The 23,758-nt window shown below is 57.8% G+C and overlaps 2 protein-coding genes across 9 annotated transcripts in view; both read right to left on the reverse strand.

Annotated features, from left to right (window-relative positions):
- Positions 1–6,541, reverse strand: part of si:ch211-63p21.1 (uncharacterized) — a 44,086-nt gene extending 37,545 nt beyond the window's left edge. Inside the window, exon 1 of one of the 2 annotated variants that reach the window (XM_059951586.1) lies at positions 6,193–6,541. In XM_059951586.1, coding sequence (XP_059807569.1) covers positions 6,193–6,282 — 90 coding nt within the window. In that variant the 5' untranslated portion in view covers positions 6,283–6,541. The remainder of the gene's footprint in view (positions 1–6,192) is intronic. The other variant, XM_059951585.1, reaches the window with a different exon arrangement.
- A 1,854-nt stretch (positions 6,542–8,395) lies between these two features.
- Positions 8,396–23,758, reverse strand: part of LOC132381864 (von Willebrand factor A domain-containing protein 5A-like) — a 49,133-nt gene continuing 33,770 nt past the window's right edge. Inside the window, exons 14-21 of one of the 7 annotated variants that reach the window (XM_059951570.1) lie at positions 23,544–23,755; positions 22,478–22,537; positions 18,489–18,536; positions 17,418–17,465; positions 16,970–17,029; positions 12,626–12,783; positions 10,491–10,617; positions 8,396–8,766 (exon numbers count right to left, since the gene is read on the reverse strand). In XM_059951570.1, coding sequence (XP_059807553.1) covers positions 8,687–8,766; positions 10,491–10,617; positions 12,626–12,783; positions 16,970–17,029; positions 17,418–17,465; positions 18,489–18,536; positions 22,478–22,537; positions 23,544–23,755 — 793 coding nt within the window. In that variant the 3' untranslated portion in view covers positions 8,396–8,686. Of the gene's footprint in view, positions 8,767–10,490; positions 10,618–12,625; positions 12,787–14,905; positions 15,087–16,969; positions 17,030–17,417; positions 17,466–18,488; positions 18,537–22,477; positions 22,538–23,543; positions 23,756–23,758 lie in introns of those variants that run through there. The other 6 variants (XM_059951569.1, XM_059951572.1, XM_059951571.1 and 3 more) reach the window with 6 other exon arrangements.

Here is a 23,758-nt window from a genome sequence, read left to right on the forward strand (position 1 = left end):
CTGTGTCACTGACCGTATCCCCACTAACGATAACCCAGCTCCCTCACACCGTCCCTCAGTGACCCCTCTCCCTCAGCACCCTGTCACTGACCGTATCCCCACTGACCATAACCCAGCTCCCTCACACCTTCCCTCAGTGACCCCTCTCCAACACCCTGTGTCACTGACCGTATCCCCACTGACAATAACCCAGCTCCCTCACACCGTCCCTCAGTGACCCCTCTCCCTCAGTGCCCTGTGTCACTGACCGTATCCCCACTGACGATAATCCAGCTCCCTCACACCTTCCCTCAGTGACCCCTCTCCCTCAGCACCCTGTGTCACTGACTGTATCCCCACTGACAATAACCCAGCTCCCTCACACCGTCCCTCATTGACCCCTCTCCCACAGCACCCTGTGTCACTGACTGTATCCTCACTGACGATAACCCAGCTCCCTCACACCGTCCCTCAGTGACCCCTCTCCCCCAGCGCCTTGTGTCACTGACTGTATCCCCACTGACAATAACCCAGCTCCCTCACACCGTCCCTCAGTGACCCCTCTCCCCCAGCGCCGTGTCACTGACTGTATCCCCACTGACAATAACCCAGCTCCCTCACACCGTCCCTCAGTGACCCCTCTCCCCCAGCACCGTGTCACTGACTGTATTGCCACTGACAATAAACCAACTCTCTCACACCGTCCCTCAGTGACCCCTCTCCCTCAGCACCCTGTGTCACTGACTGTATCCCCACTGACAATAGCCCAGCTCCCTCACACCGTCCCTCAGTGACCCCTCTCCCTCAGCACCCTGTGTCACTGACTGTATCCCCACTGACAATAGCCCAGCTCCCTCACACCGTCCCTCAGTGACGCCTCTCCCCCAGCACCCTGTGTCACTGAGTGTAACCCCACTGACAATAACCCAGCTCCCTCACACCGTCCCTCAGTGACCCCTCTCCCCCAGCGCCCTGTGTCACTGACTGTATCCCCACTGACAATAACCCCGCTCCCTCACACCGTCCTTCAGTGACGCCTCTCCCCCAGCACCGTGTCACTGAGTGTATCCCCACTGTCAATAACCCAGCTCCCTCACACCGTCCCTCAGTGACCCCTCTCCCCCAGCGCCCTGTGTCACTGACTGTATCCCCACTGACAATAACCCAGCTCCCTCACACCGTCCCTCAGTGACCCCTCTCCCCCAGCACCCTGTGTCACTGACTGTATCCCCCACTGACAATAACCCAGCTCCCTCACACCGTCCCTCAGTGACCCCTCTCCCCCAGTACCCTGTGTCACTGACTGTATCCGCACTGACGATAACCCAGCTCCCTCACACCGTCCCTCAGTGACCCCTCTCCCCCAGCACCCTGTGTCACTGACTGTATCCCCACTGACGATAACCCAGCTCCCTCACACCGTCCCTCAGTGACCCCTCTTCCCCAGTGTCACTGACTGTAACCCAGCTCCCTCTCAACCCTCAATCAATAGCTATATTGGGTAAAATTGTCATAAATCAGGCCCCTTCAAGATCAACGTCTGCCTCTGTCCTGAGCCAGAGGGGACGTGTGGGGGTTTTAGTGAATATTCTCTTCAGTGTTTACTGAGTAGAAAATCCTGTTTGTTCAGGAGCTAAGGGAAAGTACCGGAGGTGATTTGGAGGACATTTGTGTTTGCAGGGAGGAGGTATTTGCAGCCTTGGCGCACGGTCAAGTGGATAATTCCCAAGGGCCTGACCAAGTGTATGCTTGGGTTTTTGTTGGAGATGGGAAAGGGAATGACAGAGTCCTTTATGGAGATATTTGCTTCAGTGTTATGCAATGATGAAGCTGTTAAACACAGTCAGGTGGATAATGTTGTTCTGTTGCTTAAAAAAGACGTAGCAAGGTCAGATCAGGGGTCCCGAGGCCGGTCTGCCTGCCTGATGTCTGTAGCAGGGAAGCCACTGGAGGGAATTCTGACCTAACAGTGTTTTGTTCAGTGGCTGCCAGCCTTTCTTATGTCACGGACGAACTGCATTAAACACGGGCTCCGTGGACCCTGTGTTGGGGACCCCTGATTTCGATAAACAGAGTCCGATTAGGAGGAATCAGCAGGCTTTTGTGCATGGGAAGTTTGACGAACCCTTCAGAGTTTGGCTTGAAGAGGCAACAACTCGGGCAGTGGGCGTAGTCTATTCGCAGTTTAGCAAGGTCTTCAACGGGTTTTGCACGAAGCCTGATCATGGAGAGGGTCCCCGACTGAAATGTTTCCCCTCCACCCTGAAATAAATGCTGCCTGACTCGCTGAGTTTCTCCAGCATTTTGTTTGGGCGTTGCTCAAAATTTCCAGCATCTGCAGAATCACTTGTGACTCTGGGTGGATTCAATAATAGCTTAGAGGGAGGACAAGAAAGTGTTTGGAGGTTGCTTCTAGCAGTGGAGGCCAGTGGCTAGTGGTGAGCCACAGGGATTGGTGTAAGGACCCTCGTTCGTTATATCAACGGATTGGATGCCAATTCACAAGGCTCGGTCAGTAATTTTGTAGGTGAGACAAAATTAGGTGCTGCTGGTGGCGAAGAAGGCTATCATAGATTACAACAGGATCTTCATCAGTTTAGGAAGTGGGCCAAAGAGTGGCAGATCGATTTCGACACAGATTAGTGCATTAGCTGGCTGGTGGCGCAGCGGCTTCTGGGGTTATATCCTGCTGGCTCCCTGCGTGCTGTCGGGGGGATGGAGCATCAAGCCAGCAAGTTGGCCTCAAAAATGCTAAAGAAATGGCAAAGGAGTTCCCCCCCCCCACCCCCAATGCATCACCAGGTGCAGAGTGGAATTATTATTGTAATTTATTTGGTTTTCACCGCTCGAGTTGGTAAAACTTCAGGTATGGGCAAAACCAAATTTGTCAATTGCTAGGAACTTCCAAACTATCCCAGTGGTGTTTCGTGTTGTGGTTTTCTGAAGATCTACACAGATGCTACGGTGTGTTTAATGCATTTGTGTAGTTGTAGATATCACCATTTTCATCATTATTATGTGAAAGTGAGGGGAAACATATTCGAACGGTAAACCAGTGTAGGATTTTTTCTGTGAATGGTAGGGCAGTAGGGAGTGTAAGAGAATGAGGAGACCTTGAGGACAGTTCACTGAGGACCTCCTCCCCAGATCATGAGACGACTGAACTCCCTGCCACCACCCAGGTCTCATCACAAACACAGCCCCCGCAGTGTTATCGGTTTACTTTTCACTTGTGTCGAGAATGCACCTTGTTATTGGTTAATTTGTTTCTGGTAATGTTACCTTTGGTGTTGTGTGTGAGTGATATACTCTGCATTGTGCACTCTGGCCCAGAGGAACGCCGTTCCGTTTGGCGGTACCTAGATCCACGTTTGAAAAAACTGGACTTGTCACAGGTAACCAGGGTGGTGAAGGCGTTTCCCACGCCATCCTTCACCGCAATCAGGTTTCAAACCACCGGCAGGTGTCGTGAAATCTGTTCACTTTGCGGCAGCAGTACAGCGGGAGTGCAGAAACAAATCGGTGATTTACAGTAAATAGTTAAATTAAATAAGCAGTGCAGAAACAAATTAAAAATCGGTCAGGGCACTGAATGTAGGAGCCGGGACGGGTGTAGCTGTTGGTCAGGCTGCACTTGGAGGACTTTTGTCCAGTTTGGGTCACCGTGTCTGGGAGAGATGCGCTTAAACTCGAAAGAGAACAGAAAACATTGAGGAGATTGTTGCCAGGACGAGAGGGTCCGACGGATCGGACTTTATTCCCCGGAACGCAGAGTGAGGGGCGACCTCACAGAAAAGTTTGAAATTCGAAGGGGCACAGATAAGGTGGGCCGTAACAGACGGGGAGTCCAAAACTCGGGGGCAGAGACTGAAGGTGGAGAGAGTCCAGAGGGAATGAAGGAGTTAACATACGAGGAGGGTATTAACATATGAAGAGAGTTTAGCAGCTTTGGGCCTGTACTCGCTGGAATTTAGAAGAATGCGGAGGTGGGGTGGGGGTGGGGGGAGATATGATTGAAACCTACTGGATGTTGAAAGGACTAGATTGGGTGGATATGGAGAGGGTGTTTCCTATGGTAGGGGTATCCAGAGCTACAGGGCACAAACTCAAAATCGAGGGTCTATCTTTTAGGTAAGGGGGACTTGTTTTAGCCCGAGAGGAGTGAACCTGTCACAGACTGCGGTGGAGGCCATGTCCAGGCGGGTATTTAAAGTGGAATTTGATCGTTTCCTGAACGGTCAGGGCATCAATGGATATGGCAAGAAGGCAGGTGTATGGGTTGAGTGCAATCCGGGATCAGCCATGAAGAAACGGTGGACAGAATAGATGGGCTGAATGGCCTAGTTCTGCTCCTGTGTCTTACGGTCTCTGTGGACAGGAGAATGATTTAAAAAGGACCCGATGGAACTTGGAGAAGCAGAGGATGATCAGTCTGCCAGAAGAAGTGGCTGAGGCAGGAACAAACATGTAATTAAACAACACTTGGACAGATTCGTAGAGGCAGGGCTTTGAGGATACGGGCTGAAATTGGGACGACATGGGATTGGTGGGCTTAAGGGCCTTTATCTGTTATATTGCTCAATGAAACCATCTCCCTCACGCCACCTCTCAGCAATCCCCTTCCTCCAGTGCCCTGTCACAGCAGTTTCCCCACTGACATTACCCCCATTCCCTCTCACCGTCCGTCAGAGAATCCAATCTCCCCTAGCGGCCTGTCACAGACTATATCCCCACTGACAATAACCCAGCTCCCTCACACCATCCCTCAGTGACCCCTCTCCCCCAGCACCCTGTGTCACTGACTGTATCCCCCCCGATGATAAACCAGCTCCCTCACACCATCCCTCAGTGACCCCTCTCCCCCAGCACCCTGTGTCAGTGACTGTATCCCCACTGACGATAACCCAGCTCCCTCACACCGTCCCTCAGTGACCCCTGTCCCCCAGCGCCCTCTGTCACTGACTGTATCCCGACTGACAATAACCCAGCTCCTTCACACCGTCCCTCAGTGACCCCTCTCCCCAGCACCCTGTCACTGACTGTATCCCCACTGACGATAACCCAGCTCCTTCACACCGTCCCTCAGTGACCCCTCTCCCCAGCACCCTGTCACTGACTGTATCCCCACTGACAATAACCCAGCTCCCTCACACCGTCCCTCAGTGACCCCTCTCCCCCAGCGCCCTGTGTCACTGACTGTATCCCCACTGACTGTAACCGAGCTCTCTCACACCGTCCCTCAGTGACCCCTCTCCCCCAGCACCCTGTGTCACTGACTGTATCCCCACTGACGATAACCCAGCTCCCTCACACCGTCCCTCAGTGACCCCTCTCCCCCAGCACCCTGTGTCACTGACTGTATCCCCACTGACAATAACCCAGCTCCCTCACACCATCCCTCAGTGACTCCTCTCCCCCAGCAACTGTGTCACTGACTGTATCCCCACTGACGATAACCCAGCTCCCTCACACCATCCCTCAGTGACCCCTCTCCCCTAGCAGCTTGTGTCACTGACTGTATCCCCATTGACAATAACCCAGCTCCCTCACACCGTCCCTCAGTGACCCCTCTCCCCCAGCAACCTGTGTCACTGACTGTATCCCCACTGACTATAACCCAGCTCCATCACACCGTCCCTCAGTGACCCCTGTCCCCCAGCGCCCTGTGTCACTGACTGTATCCCCACTGACAGTAACCCAGCTCCCTCACACCGTCCCTCAGTGACCCCTCTCCCCCAGCAACCTGTGTCACTGACTGTATCCCCACTGACGATAACCCAGCTCCCTCACACCGTCCCTCAGTGACCCCTCTCCCCCAGCAACCTGTGTCACTGACTGTATCCCCACTGTCAATAACCCAGCTCCCTCACTCCGTCCCTCAATGACCCCTCTCCCCCAGCACCCTGTGTCACTGACTGTATCCCCACTGACAATAACCCAGCTCCCTCACACCGTCCCTCAATGACCCCTCTCCCCCAGCACCCCGTGTCACTGACTGTATCCCCACTGACAATAACCCCGCTCCCTCACACTGTCCCTCAGTGACCCCTCTCCCCCAGCACCCTGTGTCACTGACTGTATCCCCACGGAAGACAATCCCGCTCCCTCACACTGAGGCGCCGTCACTCCTTCCTCCACCTCCACCTCCCGAAACCCCAGAGCAGGTGAACCACGTGCTCCAGACCTTCTCACAAGGTTAAACCGCAGCCTTACCCGCGTTCCAGCAACTTCCATTGCGGGTGGGCCTTGTTTTCTCGCCCGTTCCGTCAGCACAGCTGTGGAAGGCGATAAATATAGCAGCATTGCTAATCCGGAGGCTGCCTCCGCGGGAACCACGTCCCTCAGTCACCGGACGTCTGACGTGTCCTGGGATCTGACGCACTGAGAGCGGCTGCGAGACTCCCTTCCTTTCTCTGAGCGGAGCCTCACACCGTCCGCACTGTCAGCCGGGTCAAAGTGCCCGGGGATGTCGTGTCGGCAATGCAGGGTGGATTACACACAGCAGCTCAATGCATCTGCCGTCGGTTACAGGCACACCTGGGGGCAGGGTCAGACACAGAGGATGTCCCCCCACCGTCCCATCGCACACTCCCAGGGACAGGGTCACACACAGGGTGAGGCTCCCTCACCACCGTCCCGTCACACACTCCCAGGGACAGGGTCAGACACTGGGTGAGGCTCCCTCCACACCGTCCCGTCACACACTCCCAGGGACAGGATCAGACACAGAGGATGTCCCCCCACCGTCCCAACACACACTCCCAGGGACAGGGTCAGACACTGGGTGAGGCTCCCTCCACACCGTCCCATCACACACTCCCAGGGACAGGGTCAGACACAGGGTGAGGCTCCCTCCACACCGTCCCGTCACACACTCCCTCCACACCGTCCTGTCACACACTCCCAGGGCGGTCGGTCCTTCCACCCAGAGGTGAGGAGGGTCCCCACTGGAAGTCCCTTTACGCCGGGGTTCTTCCCATGCACCTGGGGGATCTCGGCTGGAGGGTACTGCATAGGGCAGTGCCCTGCAATAAGTTTTTCAGTTTGTACATGGACTTCCCACCCGCATGCCACTTCTGCGGGCTGGAGGAGACCGTGTACCACATGTACATGGAGTGTGTGAGGCTGCAGCCTCTTTTTGCATATTTGCGTGGGCTGCTTCTCGCCTTCTGGCTGCATTTTAGTCCCACCCTGTTTATATATGGTCATCCAGTAAGGAAGGGGGCATGGAGGGATAAGGATGTCCTAGTCAACTTGCTCCTGGGGCTGGCGAAATCCGCCATCCGAGGGTCTTGGAAACGGGTGGCGGGAGGATCTCCCCGGGCAGACTGCCTGGCAATGTTTAGGGGGTATGTTCGTGCCCGGGTAACTATTGAAAAGGAACACGCGCAGTCCACAGCGGCCTTGGAGGAGTTTCGAGACCGTTGGGCTCCGCGGGGTGTAAATGCCATCGTGGATAGGGATGGCAACATTCTGGTGTAATGTCTATTGTCTATTTGTAGTGCAGTAATTGTGTTTGCCACTGTTTTGTATATATTGTATAGCACCGAAATTTGTAATAAAGGATTTTGTAATAAAAAAAAGGGACAGAGTCAGACACAGGGTGAGGCTCCCTCACCACCGTCCCGTCACACACTCCCAGGGACAGGGTCAGACACAGGGTGAGGCTCCCTCCACACCGTCCCATCACACACTCTCACGGGGTCGAGGAGTTACTGAACTGGTAAAGAGGGCGGATGGCCAGTGTCTGTGCTGTGACCACTCTACCAGCTTCTGGTACCAGTAACTGGGAGACAGCCAAACTTATAGTGGTGGTCCTGTGGTCAGAGGCACGGAATCCGTGCTGTAATTGTTATACTGGATGGATCGAAGCACTCATTTCTGGTCACAGTGAAGGGCACACGGATGTATTTGGGGACAGAGGGACACATGTGGCATTGCCTGCCTCACATCGTGTCTGAGGGGCAGGGAGAGCGAGGGTCACCATCGACGTCACTGGACACCTCTGCTTTCGGAGAAGTTTGCACAGATTCAGCACATCAGCAAATCCTTTCACAGACATTGCTAGAGGCATGGAAACACCAAAGCCCAGGACTGGAGAGTCCACATAAAGTGGTGGAGACAACCCAGCCCAACACAGGTAAAGCCCTCCCCACCATTGAGTGCATTGACCAGGAGCGCTGGCACAGGAAAGCAGTGTCCGTCAGCAAGTAACCATCGTCCAGGTCGTGATCTCTTCCCACGAATTCCATCAGGCAGGATGTACTTGAGCGCTATAGTCCCACACCACCAGGTTCAGCAACAGTTATTACCCCTCAGCCATCAGGCTCCTGAACCAGTGTGGATAACTTCACTCACCCCAACACTGACCCAATTCCACAACCTGTCCACTCGCTTTCAAGGACTCTACAACACGTGCTCTCAAAGGTATTTATTGTTCACAGCACAGTTTGTCTTTTCTTACACGTTGTCTCTTTGTCAGTCTTTGTTTATGCATAGTTATTCATAAATTCTAGTGAATATGTTAACTATCCTGTAAATGCTGCAAGAAAGCGAATCTCAGGGTAGAATACGGAGAATAGGAGAATTACTTTGATTTGAGAAAGTTACAATTCAGAGAAGGCGGCCCCTGTGGTACAGCCCACAGTGGCAGGGACACAGGCAGAGACCACAGCGTGTCAGATACACGCATTCAGCAAGAATTCCCTCACAGTCCGAGCGTCCCAGGAAGAACAGAGGTTTTCAGAAGCTGGTTTCCTGCTTTCACACACTCCACGAGGTCTGCACCTGGGGGAAGGGGTGGTGGGAGAGGGGACAAGAGTTAAAATAATTGTTAGTCCAGGGCAGGGAGATCAGTGTGCTGGGAGAGAACAAGTTAAAGGACAGGACTGAGAGACACCGGTCAGAGTACAGATATCTCCCTGAGGGAGAGGGACTGAGGGACACCGGTCAGTGTACAGATATCCCCCTGAGGGAGAGGGACTGAGAGACACCGGTCAGAGTACAGATATCTCCCTGAGGGAGAGGGACTGAGAGACACCGGTCAGTGTACAGATATCCCCCTGAGGGAGAGGGACTGAGGGACGCCGGTCAGTGTACAGATATCCCCCTGAAGGAGAGGCACTGAGGGACACTGGTCAGTGTACAGATATCCCCCTGAGGGAGAGGGACTGAGGGACACCGGTCAGTGTACAGATATCCCCCTGAGGGAGAGGAACTGAGGGACACCGGTCAGTGTACAGATATCCCCCGAGGGAGAGGGACTGAGGGACACCGGTCAGTGTGCAGATATCCCCCTGAGGGAGAGGGACTGAGGGACACCGGTCAGTGTACAGATATCCCCCTGAGGGAGAGGGACTGAGGGACACTGGTCAGTGTACAGATATCCCCCCGAGGGAGAGGGACTGAGGGACACCGGTCAGTGTACAGATATCACCCTGAGGGAGAGGGACTGAGGGACACCGGTCAGTGTATAGGTATCCCCCTTTGGGAGAGGGACTGAGGGACACCGGTCAGTGTACAGATTTCCCCTGAGGGAGAGGGACTGAGGGACACCGGTCAGTGTACAGATATCCCCCCGAGGGAGAGGGACTGAGGGACACCGGTCAGTGTACAAATATCCCACTGAGGGAGAGGGACTGAGAGACACCGGTCAGTGTAAAGATATCCCCCCGAGGGAGAGGGACTGAGGGACACCGGTCAGTGTACAGATATCACCCTGAGGGAGAGGGACTGAGGGACACCGGTCAGTGTACAGATATCCCCCTGAGGGAGAGGGACTGAGGGACACTGATCAGTGTACAGATATCCCCCTGAGAGAGAGGGACTGAGGGACACCGGTCAGTGTACAGATATCCCACTGAGGGACACCGGTCAGTGTACAGATATCCCCCTGAGGGAGAGGGACTGAGGGACACCGGTCAGTGTACAGATATCCCCTTGAGGGAGAGGGACTGAGGGACACCGGTCAGTGTACAGATATCCCACATCCTCCACTTCCGCTGGCACCTCGTTCCTCACCTACACTACCCTTTGAGTGAAGATCCCCTCAGATTCACCTCTCACCCTAAACCTATCACCTCGAGTTGCACTCTCACCCAGTCAGGGGTGAAAAATCCTGCAGGCATTCTAAACCCCTCCTATTTCATCAGACAAATGCCCCAGCACGTGAACATGGGCCTCACAGCTCTCACCATCCTCCACGTCCTGCTCCGGGATTCACTCACTCCCCTCGAGTTCCTTTCCTCGCTCCCACCACCCAACCAGGGAGCGGACATCCCTCCCTCCTTCAATGGAGGGAGCAACATCACAGCCTCCCACCCTGGTTCTACCCCTCAACCACCCCTATCCTGCCTCACCCCTGCCCCTCTCCTTTCACTACCACCCTTCCCCACCCTCACTCCCGACACAGACTCTCCACCGGAATGTCGGCCACCCTTCTCCCTGCACAGATGCCGCCCGACCCCTGAGCTGTTTAATTTGGGGCCCTGGCCGTCACCCTCTGGCCTAACCTGCTCGGGCCCGGACCCAGGACAGGGCCTTCGTCACCAGCAGACCCCACTCGTCCTTGGAGTCGGCAGCGAAGGCGTTCAGCCAGATCACGGCCAAGATGGTTGTCCACAGAGTGAGGTCCATATCCTGAAAGTGGGAGAAGGGGGACAGGAGCCGGTCACTCACCCGTTTCACCCGGTCACTCACCCGTTTCACCCGGTCACTCACCCGTCGGACACAAGGTGAGGCTCCCTCCACACCGTCCCGTCACACACTCCCAGGGACAGGGTCAGACACAGGGTGAGGCTCCCTCCACACCGTCCCGTCACACACTCCCAGGGACAGGGTCAGACACAGGGTGAGACTCCCTCCACACCGTCCCGTCACACACTCCCAGGGACAGGGTCAGACACAGGGTGAGACTCCCTCCACACCGTCCCGTCACACACTCCCAGGGACAGGGTCAGACACAGGGTGCGGCTCCCTCCACACCGTCCCATCACACACTCCCAGGGACGGGGTCAGACACAGGGTGAGGCTCCCTCCACACCGTCCCATCACACACTCCCAGGGACAGGGTCAGACACAGGGTGCGGCTCCCTCCACACCGTCCCGTCACACACTCCCAGGGACAGGGTCAGACACAGGGTGCGGCTCCCTCCACACCGTCCCGTCACACACTCCCAGGGACAGGGTCAGACACAGGGTGCGGCTCCCTCCACACCGTCCCGTCACACACTCCCAGGGACAGGGTCAGACACAGGGTGAGGCTCCCTCCACACCGTCCCGTCACACACTCCCAGGGACAGGGTCAGACACGGGGTGAGGCTCCCTCCACACCGTCCCCTCACACACTCCCGGGGACAGGGTCAGACACAGGGTGAGGCTCCCTCCACACCGTCCCGTCACACACTCCCAGGGACAGGGTCAGACACGGGGTGAGGCTCCCTCCACACCGTCCCATCACACACTCCCAGGGACAGGGTCAGACACAGGGTGCGGCTCCCTCCACACCGTCCCGTCACACACTCCCAGGGACAGGGTCAGACACAGGGTGAGGCTCCCTCCACACCGTCCCATCACACACTCCCGGGGACAGGGTCAGACACAGGGTGCGGCTCCCTCCACACCGTCCCGTCACACACTCCCAGGGACAGGGTCAGACACAGGGTCAGATCTGTACAAATGGATGGAGTGGGAGGAGGAGGAGGCTGCTGAGCCCCTCTCCCACATGCTCCCACCTCCACAAGACCATGGACTTGCAGAGATCCCCGGACTTGGCTCCCACTGCCCTACAAGGGACAGAGTTCCAACCAGCTGCCCCGGCCCCCATGTTAGAAAACTCCCCTGTCTTCATTGCAGATGGGCCTCTCCCTTTAGGGGTCACGGGTGTGAATCTGGAATGAGGAAACAATTCCCACGCCAACCCACTTCAACCCCTTTCTCGGGATGGGAAGTACTTCAATGCAGCTCCCTCTCCCACATGGACTCAAGCCCAGTTGTCTGACCTGTTCCCCTGGAACGACCCACCCGATCCAGACACCGGTCTGATCGGCCTTCCCTGAACCCTCCTGACCGTTTCACCACCTCCCCTCGTTCAGGAGACTGACGCGGTCCGCCGTGTGACCCATGCGGTCTCCTTAGCGCCCAAGTAACCGAGGCACAACCTCCTGGCACTGGGATCAGTCTCCTACAGGGGCAGGCCTCCTCTGACCCGGCCAGGGCTCAGGCCCAGCAGTGACTCCAGGCCGGGGTCCGGTGACCCCTCCTTGAACTGTTCCTGACACAGTCTCCCGTCAGTGAGGAGACTATCGCTGTCTACAACCCCCCAACACCGCAGCTCACCTTCAGGGGCAGGCCTCCTCTGACCTGGCCAGGGCTCAGGCCCAGCAGTGACTCCAGGCCGGGGTCCGGTGACCCCTCCTTGAACTGTTCCTGACACAGTCTCCCATCAGTGAGGAGACTATCGCTGTCTACAACCCCCCAACACCGCAGCTCACCTTCAGGGGCAGGCCTCCTCTGACCTGGCCAGGGCTCAGGCCCAGCAGTGACTCCAGGCCGGGGTCCGGTGACCCGTCCTTGAACTGTTCCTGACACAGTCTCCCATCAGTGAGGAGACTATCGCTGTCTACAACCCCCCAACACCGCAGCTCACCTTCAGGGGCAGGCCTCCTCTGACCTGGCCAGGGCTCAGGCCCAGCAGTGACTCCAGGCCGGGGTCCGGAGTCCAGGATCCGTCTGCGTTCTGCAGCGCGATCAGCTTCAGCACCGGAGACTCGTCTGGGGCAGGGGGCCCGAGTGACTCGTCCTCATCTGCTGAAGCAAAGGAAAAGGATCAGAGGGATTTGCCTCCGCCCAGCACCCCGTCTGGTGCCGATGTGTAATAACCCTGACTCACAGAAACCGTTACAGTGCGCGCACGTGTGAGTGTGTGTGTGTGTGTGTGTGCCTGTGTGTGTGTGTCTGTGTGTGTGTGTGTGTGTGCGTGTGTGTGTGCCTGTGTGTGTGTGTGTGCCTGTGTGTGTGTGTGTGCGCGCGTGTGCCTGTGTGTGTGTGTGTGCGCGCGTGTGTGCCTGTGTGTGTGTGTGTGTGCGCGCGTGTGTGCCTGTGTGTGTGTGTGTGCGCGTGTGTGTGTGTGTATGTGTGCCTGTGTATGTGTGCCTGTGTGTGTGTGCCTGTGTGTGTGTGTATGTGTGTGCCTGTGTGTGTGTGTGTGCCTGTGTGTGTGTGCGTGTGTGTGTGTGTGTGTGTGTGTCTGTGTGTCTCTGTGTGTGTGTGTGTGTGTGTGTGTGTGTGTGTGTGTGAGTGAGTGAGTGAGTGAGTGAGTGAGTGAGTGAGTGAGTGAGTGAGAGTGAGTGAGTGAGTGAGTGAGTTTGTGTGTGTGTGTGTGTGAGTGAGTGAGTTAGTGAGTGAGTGAGTTTGTGAGTGAGTGAGTGAGTGAGAGTGAGTGAGTGAGTGAGTGAGTGAGTGAGTGAGTGAGTGAGTGAGTGAGTGAGTGAGTTTGTGTGTGTGTGTGTCTGTGTGTGTGTGTGTGTGTGAGAGTGAGTGTGTGAGAGTGAGTGTGTGAGTGTGAGTGTGTGAGTGAGTGAGTGAGTTTGTGCGTGTTCGTTTCTTCGGTTTTGCTCCCCCTGCTGAGAGGCGAGGATCCGTGTATCTGGAATGGGTGCGGAAGTGATTTACGAGGATGTTTTCGGGACGCGGGGATTGAGTTATATTGACTTGATTCCTTGCAGCGTGGGAGATTGTGGTGGAGAAAATCATGAGCGACACAGAGAGGGTGAGTGCCCTCAGTCTTTCTGCCCCGGGATAGGGGAGAAGAAAACTAGAGGGCTCAGGTTTAAGGTGAGAGGGGAGAGGTTATGACGGGACCTGAGGGACAACTGTTTCATCCAGAGGGAGGTGGGTATGTGGAACACGCTGCCTGAAGAGGTGGTGGAGGTGGGAACAATCACCCTTAAAAGCCACTTGGGCAGGTACGTGGCTAGGAGATGATGCGGGCCAAATGCAGGCAACAGGGGACTAGTTCAGCTAGGCTACGAGGCTAGCATGGAGTTGTTGGGCTGAAAGGCCTGTTTCTGACTCGGATCCGTGCCCACTGTCCCCATCTCATCCATGTCTGCCACAGCCCCTCCCAACACGCCCCACCCCACCTACTGCCACCACTGTTTGCACCCCCTTGCAGAAACTGCAGTGATAGATGACCCTGCAGACACTGACTGTGTTCCAGATTGCTCTGGCTCTACACGGGAGCACCTTTCCTCAGACTAAACCACCTCCTCCCATCTCACACTTTCATCCCTCAACCCAACCTCCGTCCACCACTGGACCCCGACCCACTTCTGTTAACAGACCCCAACCACATCCACCCCTCCCCCAATGAGTCTGCTCCACCCCCTCCCCAAACCAAACAACTGGGACTTCCTCCATTACCTTGTCCCACTGAAAGCACCCGGAGCTTTCATAGAGGGAGGGGTGAGAGTGGGGGGGTGATTAGAGGGGGCGAGGCGTGGACTAGAGGAGGCGGGGGTGTGGGCGAGAAGGTATTTGGCAGAGAGGGGCTAGGAGGTGGAGAAGGAGGGAGGGAGGGAAGGAGTGACAGGAAGGCAGAGAAAATGGTCGTCTCACAGTAACTGTAGCCAGATACTCCCATTAGTACAGGTGGCGATGCAGGAAGCGGGCGACTCCCTGGGGGGCAGAGAGAGGGGAAATGAAATACATCTTCAGAGGGTCAATGGTATGGACAGAGGGTCTGTGAAGAGACACGGGGTAGAGATGGGCAGGAAGGGCGAGGACAGCGGGGGGGGGGAGAGGGGGTGGGGAGGGTGGGGATTCCATCAGTATGTGGACTTTACAACGGTGGGGGGCGGGGGAGAACGCGTTGGACCTAGTTTATACAAACATCCCCGACATGTACCGGGCGGAGACCCACCCCCACCTCGGATGCTCAGACCACATCTCTGTTCTGCTAATCCCAGCATACAGACCGCTCGTCAGGCGCTCCACACCAGTTCAGAAGCAGGTGAAAACCTGGCCAGCAGGAGCCATCTCTGCTCTTCAAGACTGCTTTGAGCACACTGACTGGCACGTGTTTAGGGAGGCTGCAACCGATGGCGACTCTACCAACAGAGGAGTACACGGCATCAGTGACCAGCTACATCAACAAGTGCATTGATGATGTTACTGTGTCCAAGACCATCACTACACGCGCTAACCAAAAGCCGTGGACGACCGCAGAGGTGCGTGTGCTGCTGAGGTCCTGTGACTCCGCCTTCAGAGCAGGCGACAAGGCTGCCCTATCAACAGCGAGGGCCCAGGGCTGTGTGCTCAGTCCACTGCTGTTCACTCTGCTGACCCACGACTGTGCTGCAACACACAGCTCGAACCACATCATCAAGTTCGCCGATGACATGACCGTGGTGGGTCTCATCAGCAAGAACGATGAGTCAGCTTACAGAGAGGAGGTGCAGCGGCTAACGGACTGGTGCAGAGCCAACAACCTGTCTCTGAATGTGAACAAAACAAAAGAGATGGTTGTTGACTTCAGGAGGGCACGGAACAACCACTCCCCGCTGAACATCGACGGCTCCTCGATAGAGATCGTAAGCAGCACCAAATTTCTTGGTGTTCACCTGGCGGAGAATCTCACCTGGTCCCTCAACACCAGCTCCATAGCAAAGAAAGCCCAGCAGCGTCTCTACTTTCTGTGAAGGCTGAGGAAAGTCCATCTCCCACCCCCATCCTCATCACATTCTACAGGGGTTGTATCGAGAGCATCCTGAGCAGCTGCATCACTGCCTGGTTCAGAAATTGCACCGTCTCGGATCGCAAGACCCTGCAGCGGATAGTGAGGTCAGCTGAGAAGATCATCGGGGTCTCTCTTCCCGCCATTACGGACATTTACACTACACGCTGCATCCGCAACGCAAACAGCATTATGAAGGACCCCACGCACCCCTCATACAAACTCCTCTCCCTCCTGCCGTCTGGGAAAAGGCTCCGAAGCATTCGGGCTCTCACGACCAGACTATGTAACAGTTTCCTCCCCCAAGCTATCAGACTCCTCAATACCCAGAGCCTGGACTGACACCTTGCCCTATTGTCCTGTTTATTATTAATTATTATTTATTGTAATGCCTGCACTGTTTCTGTGCACTACGCAGTCCACTGTAGGTCTGTAGTTTAGTGTAGCTTTCTCTGTGTTGTTTTTTTAACGTAGTTCAGTCTAGTTTTTGTTCTGTGTCCTGTAACACCATGGTCCTGAAAAACGTTGCCTCATTTTTACTATGTACTGTACCAGCAGTCATGGTCGAAATGACAATAAAAGTGACTTGACTTGTTGGGAGGACACTGGGGACGAAGGGAAGGGGTGAGAATAGGGCAGATGGGGGAGAGAGACAGAGGGAGGGACACCGGGACGAGGGGGCAAAAGGAAGTGGGATCCCTTATGGAAAACAGCTCCAGGACAGACACCTTGAGTTCTCTGTATTTGAGGAACTGGGCAATACGCCGAGGGGTAGAGAGAGGGGAAAATGAATCCGATCTTCCCAGTGTCAGCGGCAGAAGCAGAGGGGCGGTGGGGGTGGGGGGAGCGGGGAACAGAGTTGGGGGGTGAGGAGAGAGGTAAGAGGTGGGGTGGAAGGTGTTGAGTCTGGGAGAGTGATAGGGGAGGTGAAAGGGTGATGAGGTGGAGAGCAGGACAGGGAGATTGAGGGTGGAGGGGTGGAAGGGGGAGGTTTGGAGGGGGGATGGTGAGGGGGAGAGGGAGAGGGGGAAGGGGAGGGGGCAGGGAGAGAGGAGAGAGGGTGAGAGGTGGTGAGAGGGAGAAGGGGAAGGGGAAAATGGGGATTAGGTGGGGGAAGGGTGGTTTCGGAGTGAAAGTGGGAGAAGGGGTTTGGAAGGCAGAGAGGGGCTGGGAGGTGGAGAGGGAGGGTGACCGAGAGTGAGGGAGTGACTGAGGGGGAGGGAGTGACAGGGAGGGTGAGGAAGTGGTAGCACTCACCAAAACCGCTGACAGGTATTCCCATTGGTGCAGGGGGTGGTGGAGGAGGCGGGCAGCTCCCTGGGGGGCAGAGAGAGGGGAAATGAAATACATCTTCACAGGGTTAATTGTATGGACAGAGGGTCGGGGAAAGAGAGAGCACAGGGGCAGAGAGCGGCAGGAAGGGTGAGGAGAGCGGGGGGGGAGGGCGGGGAGGGTGTTGGGAGGATACTGAGGACGAAGGGAAGGGTGAGAGTGGGGCAGACGGGAAGAGGGAGATGGAGACTGGACTAGGGAGTGGGAAGGAGATGGAGACTGGATGAGGGAGAGGGAGACAGAGAGGGAGAGGGAGACGGAGAGGGTGAGGGTGGGAGAGGGAGACGGAGACGGAGAGGGTGGGGGAGGGAGACGGAGAGGTTGAGTGTGGGAGAGGCAGTGAATGGGAGGTGAAGGAAGTGGGATCACTTACCGGGAAGGAGTCCATGATGAGCCCTTTTGAATTTCATCATTTGAGGAGCTGGGCAATTCGCCGAGGGACAGAGAGAGAAAATGAATCAGATCTTCCCATCGTCAATGGCAGAAGCAGAGGGTCGGTGGGGGTGGGGGGAGCGGAGAGAGGAGAACAGAGGTGGGGGGTGAGGAGAGGGGTAAGAGGTGGGGTGGAAGGGGAGAGAGGTGTTGAGGCTGAGAGAGTTATGAGGGGGTGGAAGTCAGGATGGGGAGATTAAGGGTAGAGGGGTGGGTGGGGGATGGATGGGAATGGAGGGGGATGGTGAGCAGAGGAGGGAGAGAGGGAAGAGGAGGGAGAGAGGGAAGGGGAGGGGGCAGGGGAGATAGGAGAGAGGGAGGGGAGATGGGAAGGAGAGTGGTTGAGGGAGGAGAGGGAGGGTGAAGGGAGAAGGGGAGAGAGGGTGAGAGGGAGAAGGGGAACCGGGAAAATGGGGATTAGGTGGGGGAAGGGTGGTTTCGGGGTGAAAGTGGGAGAGAAGGGGTTTGGAAGGCAGAGAGGGGCCGGGAGGTGGAGAGGGAGGGTGACCGAGAGTGAGGGAGTGACAGGGAGGGTGAGGAAGTGGTAGCACTCACCAAAACCGCTGACAGGTATTCCCATTTGTGCAGGGGGTGGTGGAGGAGGCGGGCAGCTCTCGGGGGGGGGGGCAGAGAGGGGGGAAATGAAATACATCGTCACAGGGTCAATGGTATGGACAGAGGGTCGGGGAAAGAGAGAGCACAGGGGCAGAGAGCGGCAGGAAGGGTGAGGAGAGTGGGGGAGGGGGCGGGGAGGGTGTTGGGAGGATACTGAGTATGAAGGGAAGGGGTGAGAATGGGGCAGACATGGGAGGGAGACGGAGAGGGAAGGAGACGGAGCGAGGGAGAGGGAGACAGGGAGAGGGAGAGGGAGACGGATAGGGAGACGGAGAGGGTGAGGGTGAGGGTGAGGGTGGGAGAGGGAGACGGAGAGGGGGAGGGTGGGAGAGGGAGACGGAGAGGTTGAGTGTGGGAGAGGCAGTGAATGGGAGGTGAAGGAAGTGGGATCACTTACCGGGAAGGAGTCCATGATGAGCCCTTTTGAATTTCATTCTTTGAGAACCTGGGCAATTCGCCGAGGGACAGAGAGAGAAAATGAATCAGATCTTCCCATCGTCAACGGCAGAAGCAGAGGGTCGGTGGAGGTGGGGGGTGAGGAGAGAGGAGAACAGAGGTGGGGGGTGAGGAGAGGGGTAAGAGGTGGGGTGGAAGGGGAGAGAGGTGTTGAGGCTGAGAGAGTTATGAGGGGGAGGTGGAAGTCAGGATGGGGAGATTGAGGGTAGAGGGGTGGGTGGGGGATGGATGGGAATGGAGGGGGATGGTGAGCAGAGGAGGGAGAGAGGGAAGGGGAGGGGGCAGGGGGAGATAGGAAAGAGGGAGGGGAGATGGGGAGGAGAGGGAGGCTGAAGGGAGAAGGGGAGAGAGGTGAGAGGGAGAAGGGGAAGAGCGAAAATGGGGATTAGGTGGAAGGGTGGTTTCGGGGGGAATGTGGGTTTGGAAGACAGAGGGGCTGGGAGGTGGAGAGAGAGGGTGACTGAGAGTGAGGGAGTGACAGAGGGGGAGGGAGTGACAGGGAGGGCGAGGAAGTGGTAGAACTCATCAATACCGCCGACAGGAGGAGGCAGGAAACCTCCCGGGGGACAGAGAGAGGGGAAATGAAATACATCGTCACAGGGTCAATTGTATGGACAGAGGGTCGGGGAAAGAGAGAGCACAGGGGCAGAGAGCGGCAGGAAGGGTGAGGAGAGAGGGGGTGGGGAGGGTGTTGGGAGGATACTGAGGATGAAGGGAAGGGATGAGAATGGGGCAGACGGGGGAGAGAGACGGGGTGAGTGAGAGGGAGGGAGACAGGAGGAGGGAGGCGGAGATGGGACGAGGGAGAAGGAGGCGGAGACTGGACGAGGGAGAAGGAGGCGGAGACTGGACGAGGGAGAGGGAGGCGGAGACTGGACGAGGGAGAGGGAGGCAGAAACTGGACGAGGGAGAGGGAGGCGGAGACTGGACGAGGGAGAGGGAGGCGGAGACTGGACGAGGGAGAGGGAGGCGGAGACTGGACGAGGGAGAAGGAGGCGGAGACTGGACGAGGGAGAAGGAGGCGGAGACTGGACGAGGGAGGAGGCGGCGGAGACTGGACGAGGGAGAGGGAGGTGGAAACTGGGTGATGGAGAGTGGACGAGGGAGAGGGAGGCAGAGACTGGGAGACGGAGACTGGACGAGGGAGAGGGAGGCGGAGACTGGACGAGGGAGAGGGAGGCGGAGACTGGACGAGGGAGAGGGAGGGAGACTGGACAAGGGAGAGGGAGGCAGAGACTGGGAGACGGAGACTGGACGAGGGAGAGGGAGGCGGAGACTGGACGAGGGAGAGGGAGGCGGAGACTGGACGAGGGAGAGGGAGGCGGAGACTGGACGAGGGAGAGGGAGGCGGAGACTGGACGAGGGAGAGGGAGGCGGAGACTGGACGAGGGAGAGGGAGGCGGAGACTGGACGAGGGAGAGGGAGGCGGAGACTGGACGAGGGAGGGGGAGGCGGAGACTGGACGAGGGAGAGGGAGGCGGAGACTGGACGAGGGAGAGGGAGGCGGAGACTGGACGAGGGAGAAGGAGGCGGAGACTGGACGAGGGAGAGGGAGGTGGAAACTGGGTGATGGAGAGTGGATGAGGGAGAGGGAGGCAGAGACTGGGAGATGGAGAGTGGATGAGGGAGAGGGAGGCAGAGACTGGGAGACGGAGACTGGACGAGGGAGAGGGAGGCGGAGACTGGACGAGGGAGAGGGAGGCGGAGACTGGACGAGGGAGAGGGAGGCGGAGACTGGACGAGGGAGAGGGAGGCGGAGACTGGACGAGGGAGAGGGAGGCGGAGACTGGACGAGGGAGAGGGAGGCGGAGACTGGACGAGGGAGAGGGAGGCGGAGACTGGACGAGGGAGAGGGAGGCGGAGACTGGACGAGGGAGAGGGAGACGGAGACTGGACGAGGGAGAAGGAGGCGGAGACTGGACGAGGGAGAGGGAGGCGGAAACTGGGAGACGGAGACTGGACGAGGGAGAGGGAGGTGGAAACTGGGTGATGGAGAGTTGACGAGGGAGAGGGAGGCAGAGACAGGGAGACGGAGACTGGACGAGGGAGAGGGAGGCGGAGACTGGACGAGGGAGAGGGAGACGGACAAGGGAGAGGGAGGCGGAGACTGGACGAGGGAGAGGGAGATGGAGACTGGACGAGGGAGAAGGAGGCGGAGACTGGACGAGGGAGAGGGAGGCGGAGACTGGACGAGGGAGAGGGAGGCGGAAACTGGGAGACGGAGACTGGACGAGGGAGAGGGAGGTGGAGACTGGACGAGGGAGAGGGAGGCAGAGACTGGGAGACGGAGACTGGACGAGGGAGAGGGAGGTGGAGACTGGACGAGGGAGAGGGAGGTGGAAACTGGGTGATGGAGAGTGGACGAGGGAGAGGGAGGCAGAGACTGGGAGACGGAGACTGGACGAGGGAGAGGGAGGCGGAGACTGGACGAGGGAGAGGGAGGCGGAGACTGGACGAGGGAGAGGGAGACGGAGACTGGACGAGGGAGAAGGAGGCGGAGACTGGACGAGGGAGAGGGAGGCGGAAACTGGGAGACGGAGACTGGACGAGGGAGAGGGAGGTGGAAACTGGGTGATGGAGAGTGGACGAGGGAGAGGGAGGCAGAGACTGGGAGACAGAGACTGGACGAGGGAGAGGGAGGCGGAGACTGGACGAGGGAGAGGGAGGTGGAAACTGGGTGATGGAGAGTTGACGAGGGAGAGGGAGGCAGAGACAGGGAGACGGAGACTGGACGAGGGAGAGGGAGGCGGAGACTGGACGAGGGAGAGGGAGACGGACAAGGGAGAGGGAGGCGGAGACTGGACGAGGGAGAGGGAGATGGAGACTGGACGAGGGAGAAGGAGGCGGAGACTGGACGAGGGAGAGGGAGGCGGAGACTGGACGAGGGAGAGGGAGGCGGAAACTGGGAGACGGAGACTGGACGAGGGAGAGGGAGGTGGAGACTGGACGAGGGAGAGGGAGGTGGAGACTGGACGAGGGAGAGGGAGGCAGAGACTGGGAGACGGAGACTGGACGAGGGAGAGGGAGGTGGAGACTGGACGAGGGAGAGGGAGGTGGAAACTGGGTGATGGAGAGTGGACGAGGGAGAGGGAGGCAGAGACTGGGAGACGGAGACTGGACGAGGGAGAGGGAGGCAGAGACTGGACGAGGGAGAGGGAGGCGGAGACTGGACGAGGGAGAGGGAGGCAGAGACTGGACGAGGGAGAGGGAGGCAGAGACTGGACGAGGGAGAGGGAGGCGGAGACTGGACGAGGGAGAGGGAGACGGAGACTGGACGAGGGAGAGGGAGGTGGAGACTGGACGAGGGAGAGGGAGGTGGAAACTGGGTGATGGAGAGTGGACGAGGGAGAGGGAGGCAGAGACTGGGAGACGGAGACTGGACGAGGGAGACTTGGAGATGGAGACTGGACGAGGGAGAGGGAGGCGGAGACTGGACGAGGGAGAGGGAGGCGGAGACTGGACGAGGGAGAGGGAGGCGGAGACTGGAGGAGGGAGAGGGAGGCGGAGACTGGACGAGGGAGAGGGAGGCAGAGTCTGGACGAGGGAGAGGGAGATGGAGACTGGACGAGGGAGAGGGAGGCAGAGACTGGACGAGGGAGAGGGAGATGGAGACTGGACGAGGGAGAGGGAGGCGGAGACTGGACGAGGGAGAGGGAGGCGGAGACTGGACGAGGGAGAGGGAGGCGGAGACCGGACGAGGGAGAGGGAGGTGGAAACTGGGTGATGGAGAGTGGACGAGGGAGAGGGAGACTGGACGAGGGAGAGGGAGGCGGAGACTGGAGGAGGGAGAGGGAGGCGGAGACTGGAGGAGGGAGAGGGAGGCGGAGACTGGACGAGGGAGAGGGAGGCGGAGACTGGGAGAGGGAGCCAGGGTGAGGGAGAGGGTGGGAGAGGCAGTGAATGGGAGGTGAAGGAAGTGGGATCACTTACCGCAGAATCGTTGAAGTGGAGCCTCTAGGCATCTCATCATTTGATGAGCCGCGAAATTCGCTGAGGGGCAGAGAGAGAAAATGAATCAGATCTTCCCAACGTCAACGGCAGATGGTGGGAGATGAGGGAGACAGGGGCAGGGAACGGAAAGGGAGATGGGGAATGGAGGGGGGAGGATGGAGGGGGAGGGGAAAGGGGAGGGGGAGGTTAACGGAGAGTGGAGGGGTACGGGAACGGAGGGGGAGAGTGGTGTTGAGGCTGAGAGAGTGGAGTTGGAGGAAGTGTGACCATTCCCCGAAACTGGCAAACAATACCCATTTGTGCAGGTGGCAGAGGAAGAGGTGGGCAACTCATTGAGGGAACGAGAGAGGGGAAAATGAAATCACAAACGAGAGTACGTCCGCAGATGCTGGAAATCCGAGCAACATACACAAACTCAGCAGGCCAGGCAGCGTCTGCGTAAAATATCAGAGTCGATGTTTCGGGACGAAACCCTTTGGCAGGACGGGAGAGAGTAAACTGAGGGGTAGATTTGCAAGGTGGGGGCAGGGGAGAGGGAAACGCCAGGCGATGGGTGAAACCTGGAGGGGGAGGGAGAAAGCAAAGAGCGAGGAAGTTGACTGTTGAAAGAGACAGAAGGCCATGGAAGAAAGGATAACGGGTGGTGCGGGGGGGGGGGGGGGAGAGGAGAGAGGGGCATCAGAGGGAGGCCCGGCCTGCTGAGGTCCTCCAGTATTTTGGGTGTGTTGAGGAGAAAATGAAATACATCTCCCCAGGGTCAGGGGTTAGAGAGAGGAGGGGATAGGAGGGAGGGAGGGCAAGATGGTGGGCAGTGGACGGGAAAGGATTCAGAGATGGAGGTGGAGAGATGGGAGGGAGGTACAGACTGGGCTGGGGTTCACACCTCACTGTCCCTCCCTTTAAATGAGGAGAGTTCACCCAGCCAATTCACTCCACCTCCAGCTGAGCGCGGGTCCCCTAGTCCCCAGCGAGGTCGAGTTTACGGCCACTCAGCACCCATCACCCCCTCACCCACCCACCACCCCCGGCAATTAGCAGCACCCACCTGCAAAGAGGGGGACGTCCCTGCGGATAAGGGGTCCCTGCACGGCCTGGCCGAGCTCCTTGTTGATGGCGATGAAGGCCGTCCGCGAACAGACCACGTTGGCCTGGGTGCTGATCTCAACCAGACGCCTCTTCACCTGCTCCGTGTCGCGGTCCGGCCCGAGATCCAGAGATCCCAGCAGAGCCTTGGCTGCCAGACGGTGGACAGAGGAGCTG

The sequence above is a fragment of the Hypanus sabinus genome, chromosome 26 (genome assembly GCF_030144855.1).
Source record: "Hypanus sabinus isolate sHypSab1 chromosome 26, sHypSab1.hap1, whole genome shotgun sequence".
NCBI lineage: Eukaryota > Metazoa > Chordata > Chondrichthyes > Myliobatiformes > Dasyatidae > Hypanus > Hypanus sabinus.